Below are 11,337 nucleotides of genomic sequence, written 5' to 3' on the forward strand. Positions count from 1 at the left end.
GGCCCAAGCTGAGATAATTCTCATGACATTATTCATTAGGGTTATTTTTGTTCAGAATTTAGAAAGCTGTGTAATGCTCCTTGTGATGAGTAAACTGAATATGTAAAATTGGTTGCATTCCTCTTTAAAATACAACAGAATCAAATGATTTTATAGTCATCCATCTCAGTTATATCCTGGCCATGTGTAGGCCTCTGCACAGCATGCAAGGATTAATGTAAGCTGACTGAACTTACTAATTGAACATTTAAATGATTTTGACTAATCATGCTAATATTTAGAGTTATAGCATCAATACCAAGGAGCACTGAAGCTGTTCTGGTGGCATGCAGTGGTCCAGCACCTTACTAAGACACTTTATGTTGGTTTTTCCTTTAATCTGTCACTCATTTGTATATCACTATGGCCAGCTGACTTAAGAGGAAGAGTATCCTAACACCTGGTGCCTTCTGCTTTAAATATAGACAGAAGCATATACAATCCCTCAGTCTGCATTCCTGTCCAGTAGCACTGTGAGAAAATAAATGGAGTGTGGTCCCTCAAAGGATACATGTAGTATTGTGAAGTGCAAGTTTAATCTATCATGGCATGGTATGGCATGAGAACAGGCAGACAGACAAGAGGAGGGTCAGTCTTATTAAAACTTGCAGAGGGGAGACTGCAGCATCAAACTGACAGTTACAGGCCTAATTTTAAAAATATGCACTGGTGAAGTACCAGGGGATAGGAAGCCAAACTGTTGGCAAATACCATGGCTCATTAGTGTACTCGCCATTGGATTCTGCTTTGTTTCAGATTCTGTCAAATCTAAGGGGAGAAGAAAACGTACTGGTCCCCAGTCTCCTATTAGAATAACAATCCTTCATTCAAATTCAAGTCCTTCAAATAGCACAAGCCACCTCTGGTCCCTTGAAATGTTTTGAGGATTCTTGTTCAAATCTCAGTGCATTTGTATTCAAAATGATCAATGGTGAACAACCCAGATCAGCAGATGGAAGATTACTATTGGTAGCATATGAAAATGTGATGTAATGTAAATGTTATATTTTCTGTGCAAAATCACACACACAAACTAAGATCTCTGTTGTGTAGCATAGAATCTGAATTTATGTGAATATGAGCAGCTGCATGGTAAATCATAAGCACCCCAGTAGCCTATATTAATGGATAAGTGCTGTAACATATCTTCTTATTCCGCTTTTTTTTTGCATCAACACTGTGGGATAACACAGAGGTTAATTCATATGGAGTCTTGCATAGAAATTCTACATGATATGTCTGTTAAGGTGTATTTTCATTGTATAATTCCCTGCACATTGCAGCGCTAGAAGAATTTCACAGATTGTTTACTTAAGTAAAAATAGTCATGGCACACAGTAAGAATATTTTTTATAAGTGAAAGTTTTGCATTTACATTTTTCCAAAAGTATTCTTTTACAGTACAAAAGATAGTGTACTTTATCAAAAGTAGAAGTATATAAAGTATAAGGTGTGTGTATACGCGTTTTCTGCACAATTAATGGCCCGTCTTTCTGTTAAATCAGACAGACAAGCACCAAACAGATGCTGTCGGCACTGTCTTTGCCCAGTATAAACCTAACCTCCTTTATATGCCACAGGTCATACAGTATAATATTTGACCTACATTTATCACCACTCAGAATAATCTGATGCAACAGGGCGCGTGGACCGCCAAGCTCCACCCAAATACTGTGATCTAGTTTCTCATTGGTCAAACGCTCTTGTTATCTCTGTCGTGATTGGCCAATGTCGCTGTTTCTTACAGTTTGGACCAGTTTGGGAGCTGAGTGAAAAAGGAAGCCACGTTGACAATTTCTTTTTCTAACGCCGGGAAATATTGGTCACCCTCTAGCTTAGGACTTTCAGCTGGAACATCTAGGGAAAGGTAACTGTCTTCATGTTAAGTGAATTTGTCATTCTCATTCATTTTTGCTTGTGAAACCTAGCTAGCACATCAAGGACAGGCGGTCATAGATTAGCTATGAAATGCTATCATCCTGCTCAGCATCATCTGAGTATGATGCTAAAACAACAACGACTAGTTAGTTAGCAAACACGAGACAGCGTTAAATGATCCTGACACTGGAACATGATTTAAATAGTAACGTTTCGCAGAGGCCCAAACTCAGTTGACTCACTATGCTGGAAATCACGGCATTATTAGCCTATTTTTTTCAGGTGCTAGTTTATGTAGTTGGTCCTTTTACAGCGAAACAGAGACAACCATTTTTGTTTGATATGTTAACTTGCATGCAAATGAGGTTTATCTGAATTTAAAGCTGACGGCTGTTAATGTGCCCATATCCCAGTAAAACAACCCGCATGGTGTTGCCACAATGTCAGAGGAGATGTTTCATCATCATTCACTCTCTGGTGACCTGTTCCAGGATTTTTTCTATAGATTACATCATCTCCAGGGCCTGTCTCTTTGCTTTTGAATAAACTAAAACTCGCTCTATCATTAACTTGAAAGCAAAATGTGTATGGCATGATGTGTATTAGGGTGTTGGTTCATAGGTTTGGTCCACTGAAATGCAACAGCCTCCCCACTGTTTTTACAGAGCAGAGAAACCACATCATTAGACAACATGAGTGTTGGATTCATTGGAGCAGGCCAGCTGGCTCATGCACTGGTGAAAGGGTTTACAGCTGCAGGTGAGGCCACTTTTTGCCATATACTGATTCTAAAATCACTGATTTCAAACCTTAAACCCACATCAATTGAATTTGGGCCTGCAAGAATTGAAACAGTCGCATCTACACACTTTTCTCAATATTGCACTGTTGGGCCCGGTGAATACAGTCTTGCCTAACTCATCACTTCCTCCTGTCAACCTCCACAGGTGTGATTGCTACACACAGGATTACAGCCAGCTCCCCAGATACAGACCTGCCCACAGTGGCAGGACTGAGGGTGAGAAGGCCAGTTCTTGCATGGTTGTGTAATGTCTGACAATGGGAAGCAGTGGAAGCATTGGTGTGAGCCAGTGTTGTCTGACGCATGACTCAGATTGGACTTGAGCATTGATGACTCGGACTCAAGCAATGACTACATTCAGTCTCAGAAGTTGGAGACTTAGACTTTTTTTTGTACTACTACTACTACTACTCTACTTTCAGCTGTTCCCATTAGGGGTCGCCACAGCGAATCCGATTTGCATGACTAAATTTGGCATGTTTTTACACTGGATTGGAGGCTTGCTTTTTGTAATAGACATAATAATGTGGCGTAAGATATTGATGTTAAAACCTGTTTGCCGCTGAAACTGTGAGAGCTGTGTCAATTGTGTTTAATGTAGACCTTGATGACACTGACTCAGGTAACGGGGACTCTACTCAGACTATTCTTTGGTGACTTGACTCGAACTCAAGATTTAGTAACTCATCTACGTGTTGTGACTCATGTACGTGGTGTGAGCATAACTGCGACCCTGAGTTTATCCAGGAGTTTATACTGTGTGCATGTTTGGCTTCTTCCCTGTTCCTTATCACATTTGGCCATTCTTCAGAGAATGGGGGTGCACCTGACAACTAGCAACAAAGAGACTGTCAGTAAGAGCGATGTACTGTTCCTTGCTGTGAAACCACACATCATCCCCTTCGTTCTGGATGAGATTGGGCCAGACATAGAGGACCGCCATCTCATAGTCTCCTGTGCTGCAGGCGTCACCATCAGTTCCATAGAGAAGGTCGGCCTCCCTCATTGGCTTTTTTCCTGCCCTGCAGACCATGGTTCCTTGTATTGCTTTAGCCCTCTTGTGATTCAGTGTTGTTGTTGTCAAAACCAGCTGTTAGTCTTTCCTTACTTTTTCTTTGTCATCGTATCTTATGATTTTTCTTTTTTCTCAATTTTTAACAGAAGCTCCTTCAGTACCGTACAGCTCCTAAAGTCATGAGGTGTATGACTAATACTCCTGTGGTGGTGAAAGAGGGTGCTACAGTGTATGCTACTGGGACACATGCAGAGGTGAGGAGGAGCAGGCGGAGGACAGTCTTTATTTTTGAATGAGATAACGGTAAACAGGACGTTTGAGCTGGGTCCACTTTTTTTTTTACTTTGTTTACCAGCATGTTGTTGTCACTTGTTCAGGTGGAGGATGGCAAGTTACTGGAGCAGCTGATGGCCAGTGTAGGTTTCTGCACCGAGGTGGAGGAGGACCTCATTGATGCCGTCACTGGGCTGAGTGGCAGTGGACCAGCCTATGTGAGTGACTGATACAGTGGTGTGAAAAAGTGTTTGCCCCCTTACTGATTTCTTATCTTTTTGCATGTTTGTCACACTGTAATGTTTCAGATCGTCAAACAAAGTTATATATTAGTCAAAGATAACACAAGTAAACACATCATGCAGTTTTTAAATGAAGGTTTTTATTATTAAGGGAAAACAAAATCCAAAACTATATAGCCCTGTGTGAAAAAGTGTTTGCCCCCTAAACCTAATAACTGGTTGGGCCACCCTTAGCAGCAACAACTGCAATCAAGCATTTTCGATAACTTGCCATGAGTCTTTTACAGCGCTGTGGAGGAATTTTGGCCCACTCATCTTGGCAGAATGGTTGTAAGTCAGCCACATTGGAGCGTTTTCGGGCATGAACTGCCTTTTTAAGGTCATGCCACAGCATCTCAATTGGATTCAGGTCATGACGTTGACTAGGCCACTCCAGTCTTCATTTTGTTTTTCTTCAGCCATTCAGAAGTGGACTTGCTGGTGTGCTTTGCATCATTGTCCTGCTGCAGAACCCAAGTTCGCTTCAGCTTGAGGTCACAAACGGATGGCCGGACATTCTCCTTCAGGATATTTTGGTACACAGCAGAATTCAGGGTTCCATTTATCACAGCAAGTCTTCCAGGGCCTGAAGCAGCAAAACAGCCCCAGACCATCACACTACCACCACCATATTTTACTGTTGGTATGATGTTCTTTTTCTGAAATGCGGTGTTACTTTTACACCACACATAATGGGACACACACCTTCCAAAAAGTTCAACTTTTGTCTCGTCTGTCCACAGAGTATTATCCCAAAAGTCTTGGGGATCATCAAGATGTTTTCTGGCAAAACTGAGACGAGCCTTTATGTTCTTTTTGCTCAGCAGTGGTTTTCGTCTTGGAACTCTGCCATGCAAACCATTTTTGCCCAGTCTCTTTCTTATGGTGGAGTCATGAACACTCACCTTAACTGAGGCAAGTGAGGCCTGCAGTTCTTTGGATGTTGTTGTGGGGTCTTTTGTGACCTCTTGGATGAGTTGTCGCTGCGCTCTTGGGGTAATTTTGGTCGGCTGGCCACTCCTGGGAAGGTTCTCCACTGTTCCATGTTTTCGCCATTTGTGGATAATGGCTCTCACTGTGGTTCGCTGCAGTCCCCAAGCTTTAGAAATGGCTTTATAACCTTTTCCGGACTGATAGAGCTCCATTATTCTCTTTCTCATTTGTTTTTGAATTTCTTTGGATCTCGGCATGATGTCTAGCTTTTGAGGATCTTTTGGTCTACTTCACTTTGTCAGGCAGGTCCTATTTAAGTGATTTCTTGATTGCGAACAGGTGTGGCAAGAGAAATTGAACTCAGGTGCGATAAACCAGTGTTTTGACAGGGGGGCAAACACTTGTTCACACAGGGCTCTATAGTTTTGGATTTTGTTTTCCCTTAATAATAAAAACCTTCATTTAAAAACTGCATGATGTGTTTACTTGTGTTATCTTTGACTAATATATAAATTTGTTTGACGATCTGAAACATTACAGTGTGACAAACATGCAAAAAGATAAGAAATCAGTAAGGGGGCAAACACTTTTTCACACCACTGTAGCTCTGTTTGTCAGAAAAGAGAGTACAGTGTGTGAAGGATTCACCCAGAGTCGGTGCCAACTGGTTCTATTGCTACCATGAGACCTGTTGTGGGAAAAATGCTAGGAGTGATGAGTCAAAGCATTTATTTCAGTTAAGTCCCTCTCATGTGTTAAATTAGGAATGTAAACACAAGTTACTTGAATTATTAATGAAACACTACAAAATAATACCTTTTGTTTAAAATTGTGGAGCTTCCACCAGACTGGTCAGACAAAGTTCATAAAGGTAAACAATGCTGTCTGCACAGTTTCCAGGCTTCACTTATAGTAGATCTGAGTAAATGTGTTGGATATGTAAAGCTCTTTTTCTTTATCAAAAGGGCCGTAGCTTTCAGCCTTACATAACGTAGCGCCCAAGGAAGAAATAAATAATGTAGCGCTTTAGAATAAACATGGAATGGGTTACACCAGTCTCCAGTTTTGTCACAAGATGCATAACTTGTATATGATGCTGGGAGTTCCTGCTGTGTTTTATATTGTAGCCAGTGTCAGTCCAGCTGCAGGAAACACCTGCTCTACTGGGACAGATGCCCCAGGGATGTACAAATATTCAACATTTACTTCCACCGTTAAAATGCATCTGTCCTAAGTGTAGAGGGGGTGTTGCTTATACAGTTTAGAGTCCTGGTTGTCCTGAGCCTTAGCAACGCAACTACATTGCTATAAGACACTCTGGTCCTGACCAGCTGGCGAGCTACCCCAGCTGCAGTGAGATCAGAGCGCCGCACTGCCACTTATTTCTTCCTTGGGCAACAAGGAGGTGCATTTGTGTTATAAGTTGTTTGACCCTTACAGGCAATCAACAAACACGCACAACTTCATCTTAACACCAAGAGGCACCATTTAGTGGCAACCAGGTACTACAGCAAACTGCAGTATGTTTTCTGACAGTTGCACTGCATGTCCTCAGCTTCTGCATTGTCATTGATTCACTAAATAATTGACATCACTGGTAGCAATGATCTGATTTTGGGGGCAGGTTACCATGAATTGTCTGTCTCTTGAGCTTTAGGGCTTCATGGCTATATTTTTACTTGATAAATTTCAAAAATAGTTTTTTGTGTGTTGATTTGACTTGATTAAGCCATATATACAAGTGTTGTATATACAATAGTCAAGTCTAAGCTGCCTCTGCATGCTCACTGTCATTTAGTGGCTTTTGCCTGTTTTCAGGCTGGAGACATCTGAAAAACAGTGGCGGGGATACGAGGTTAAATGAGTGCATCGCCTTCTCTAATGAATGTTTCCTTTAGAAAATGTACAAGACCTGCATTGCTGTGTTTGTATCTCCAGATCTCTGTCCTTCCTGCTTTATAGAATGGTCATGTCAACTGTGTAAGCAGGAAAAAAAAAATGTGTAAAGGTTGAGTGCTATGCTGTCCTAAGTGTAGAGGGGGTGTGTAGAAGCAGTGAGGTAATGTCGAAACACACTGTGGTAAATCAGACTAAGAATTTTATAGACCAGCTTTTCATATGTTAAAGATGTGATGGCACTGTGGCCCTAAAGGAACGACTGCTGACTGTGTGTCTGTGTTTGTGTGTGTTTAAACAGGCATTCACAGCCCTGGATGCTCTTGCAGATGGAGGCGTGAAGATGGGTCTACCCAGGAGACTGGCTGTCAGACTTGGAGCTCAGGCCCTATTGGTCAGTTGTGTTTAGTGTGTCCTTGTGTGCCTCTTCTGCAGGGATTATGTAGGTAATTACAGTTTGAAAAAGCTAAGAGCAGACTTTTCTGTTTGCTGAGTAATGGTCTTAAACATTGCTTAATTGCGTTAATGCAGACACTGATGTGATCACACTTTGTCAAAATGGATTACCGGTAATGATTCTCTCCAATTTTCTCTTTTTTTTTTTTTTTTTTTTAATCATGGCAGCTGCTTCAGGCCTCGTCCTTGCCCAGTGCTCTGTGCGCTGAGCTCCTTTTAAAAGCACTGTTCTGTGTTTTGCTTTTTCTTCTGCAAAGGCATTTTCAGATGTTGTTAGATAGACATTACTCTGTCTGAATGTCTCCTCTCATTCCCACATCTGTTTGTGTGGAACACCAAAGGCACTGTAGAAACAATTACGGTTTATAAGCCAACTTGCTACCTGAACAGTCTTTACATTAGGTTAGATTGAATTTCCTGGAGGAAATTATCATTATTTCTGATTGATTCTACATTACATCTACATCCACTCACATTAATGAGGAAAGGAGTTACTGCTGCTGAGGATGGATGCTGCATCAGCACTCCATGACAGTTTAGGAGTAAACAGTAAGTTGTTCTTCATACCGAGCCTGATCTCCTGCCAGCTCTGAAGTTCTATCTCGTGTTTCTGTTCCTCTTCAGGGAGCAGCTAAGATGCTGCTGGAGTCGGAGCAGCACCCCGGCCAGCTGAAAGACAACGTGTGTTCACCAGGGGGCGCCACCATCCATGCCCTGCATTTCCTGGAGAGTGGTGGTTTTCGCAGCCTCCTGATCAACGCAGTGGAGGCTTCGTGCATCAGGACAAGGTGAGACTGTCCTACCTGGAAACTCAGGTCGCATTCATGTCTGTGGTGCCATCACCATGACATACTACCGTTCTTGGGTCCCAAAAGCTTTAGGTTTCAGTTGTTAGGGTGTTGTGGATTGTTTGCATAGATTTAAATTATATCAGAATGTTGCTATGTTTGTTTTATTTAAAGTTGATACCAAAGAATTATAAAGGTGTCAGGCATCCAGTTCTTCCTTGACTGTGTTTCTGTGTCAAGTGATCCCACTCTGATTTCACAGCTTAGTATTTAAAGGTTGCTGCTTTTCACTGGTAAAAGTAAAGATAATATTAGACACACTACCTACGTTTATACCGTACACTTGACACTGAGCTTCCCTTCCCCTACCAGGGAGCTCCAGTTCCTGGCAGACCAGGAGCGCATTTCTCCAGCAGCCATTAAGAAAACCACGTTGGACAAGGTGCTCCAGCAGCCCGGAGTCGCAGTCAGCGGAGTGGCTAATGGAAACAGCACGTCAGGGCTTAGCCTGTTCAGCACTCACAGCCCTGGGATGAAGAAGAAGAACTGAGTACACACAGAGGCAGGCACACGCACACAAACAAACATGTTAGAGGTTTAAGTGTACCAGTGTGTACATTTGGCCACATCTTAAACTGATCTACCATAGAAGTAAAATAATAAGAACTCAGGATTGGTTTGAAGTCATAGCCAAATTACTTATTTGGCTAGGACTCATTTGGCTTGCACAAATTATTTATTTATACTTGAGTGACATGCAGACACTGGGACCTAGTGATGTGACCACCACTTGACACAGGAATACAGGTGCATTCTGGGTGAATCACAGCCTTGTCTTGTGATGCAGGATTACTGTTGTACAAATCAGGATCCACAATAAGGAGCGTGTGTGTGTGTGTGTGTGCGCGTGCGTGCTCTTTAACAGTGGAGACCCATTGGGTCATCATGTGATCCTGCTACACAGCAGATGGCTGCTGGGACACCATCAAACCGTTAATGTACGTCTTTAATGTCATTCTTTAAAAATCATGTCCTACTTTTTGTTTGCTTATCATTTTTGTTTTTGCAGTATTGTACTGTTATTGACTGAACCAAACACCTTTTAATGACTTTATTTTTGGTTGTTGTGATTGTCACAGAGCAACACTGCTCTGAGGTTGAGAACATTTTGCCTTTAGCCCGGAACGTTTTCCCTCACATAAGGGTCTTTCCGAGCTTTAATACTCATCAGTTTCTTCAGCTCCCTCTGGTCACTTCCTGTTCATTTTTGTTGCTCTCAAAGATGTTGACGATCTTGAACTGTTATCTTGAACCTTCAGATGTTTTACACCATGAAGGCATTTTTTACATTTGCTCTCATAAGGGCATGTGATGTTGTTACCTGAAAGTGCTAGAAAAAAGCATAATGAAACACTATATTTATTATACAAATGATATAAAAGTAGACATCAGTCTGTCCAAATTGTGCTTTTTGTATTATTCTTTATATTTTTAACACCATAATGTTGCATGTTATGTATTGTTGGGCATAGTGATTGCTGAATGGGTGTGCCAGTCATCAGTGAATATTAAAGAAGCAGAATCAAATCCCGTTGTTCCTAATCTAATTTGTCCAGCACTGGACTGGTTTGGACAAAAATCAGGCATTGGCCTAAATTTTATTGGTTTCCCACCTTTTACATTTGTTTCTTTTTGGATAACTCCTACTTTGAGGCTTCCTTAGTGCTGACCAGACAGTTCTGTCAGGATGTAATAAAGATGTGCCCTAGACCACAGGTGGCGCCCTACAATCAGTGTGACCTGTTTGCATGCCTCTAAAGATCAGATCAAACTCTTCACATAGTTGCCAGTTAAAAATGACTTAAAATCAGGTATCAAATGTAACTACACCTCACCTCATGGTAAATGGTGTTGACTATGGTTACATGTGTCATCTAGATCTCTCCCACAGTCTTAACCTGTGTTCTCCAAGTCAGATCAGACTTGCATGTCTTTTGTTTTTGTTTTTTTAATGAGAGGATTTTCCTCACTTGTCTCGAGGTGCGTTGTGACTATGTCCTGCTGACAGAAAGCAATGTATGACCACTCTCTCCTCTCCTTGAGGTGTTCAGAATCAGCTTTATTGGCCAGGTGTGTTGAACACACGAGGACTCCGGTACAGTGGCTCAGTGTGTATGAACAATGTTGTTCCATAAGGCAAAGAGCAGACACAACTGAGGCAAGAAAACAAAATGAATGTGCAAACAAGAAAAGGGAATGTGCAATAGGAAAATTGAAAATAAAGTACACATACAGATGATTACTTGTCAGGTTCAGAAACATAGGGGTGGCGGAGGCAGCGCTCATATCTTTACTAATAGTGCATTGTGCAAATGGCACACTCCCTTAAACTTAACAGTTTTGGATTCAGTATTTTATTCAAGGACATGGTGTTGGCTAATGTCAAAAGCACAGTATTCATTCTCAAATGCTAGTGTGAGTGATAATATATAGGACATTGTATATTGATATATTATGTGATGATTTGTGTTGTAGCGGATAGAGGTGGAGGTAGTTTTAACTGTACTAGGAGGTTCAGTCCAGTGGTAACTGTTAACATCTCATAAGTATCAGAAAGGTTTGCGATGAGCCCCGGCCTGACACAACTTACTTTAGAGTAAAAATGACTGGTTTAGTCTGCTCATGCATCAATTGTATTTTCTAAGCTAATCATTTGTTTTTATCTAAAATTATCTGACAAACTAAACATAGAGTAGCATTATAAAATGGATATTCTGGTAAAATACAGGTACTTCTAAGCTGTTTGTAGACACAGTACTTGAGTAAATGTTACTTTGACCACTGGGCGCTCTAGGCTTGGATGCTAAATATCACTGCGTTCTGAATTCTGGCGATAGCAGAGGGTGGAAATGCAGTTACATTTGTGTATGTTAAGAGATCGTAGCTACAGAAGACTTGAAGTCTGTAAAGTACTTT

General features: G+C 41.4%; 1 protein-coding gene across 2 annotated transcripts; it reads left to right on the forward strand.

The window, feature by feature from the left end:
* Positions 1-1,764: 1,764 nt before the first annotated feature.
* On the forward strand, positions 1,765-10,154 carry pycr1b (pyrroline-5-carboxylate reductase 1b). Of its 2 annotated transcripts, none has more exons than XM_020596331.1 (9): positions 1,765-1,906; positions 2,563-2,676; positions 2,865-2,935; positions 3,531-3,710; positions 3,881-3,988; positions 4,112-4,225; positions 7,419-7,511; positions 8,198-8,361; positions 8,734-10,154. In XM_020596331.1, exons 2-9 carry the CDS (start codon positions 2,610-2,612, stop codon positions 8,909-8,911), a joined length of 975 nt encoding a protein of 324 aa, XP_020451987.1. In that variant the 5' UTR covers positions 1,765-1,906; positions 2,563-2,609; the 3' UTR covers positions 8,912-10,154. The 2 variants fall into 2 exon arrangements, with proteins under 2 accessions (XP_020451987.1, XP_020451986.1); XM_020596330.1 differs by having other exon boundaries at positions 2,583-2,676.
* Positions 10,155-11,337: the final 1,183 nt, after the last annotated feature.

The sequence above is a fragment of the Monopterus albus genome, unplaced genomic scaffold (assembly GCF_001952655.1).
Source record: "Monopterus albus unplaced genomic scaffold, M_albus_1.0 scaffold29.1, whole genome shotgun sequence".
In the NCBI taxonomy this organism is placed as follows: Eukaryota; Metazoa; Chordata; class Actinopteri; order Synbranchiformes; family Synbranchidae; genus Monopterus; species Monopterus albus.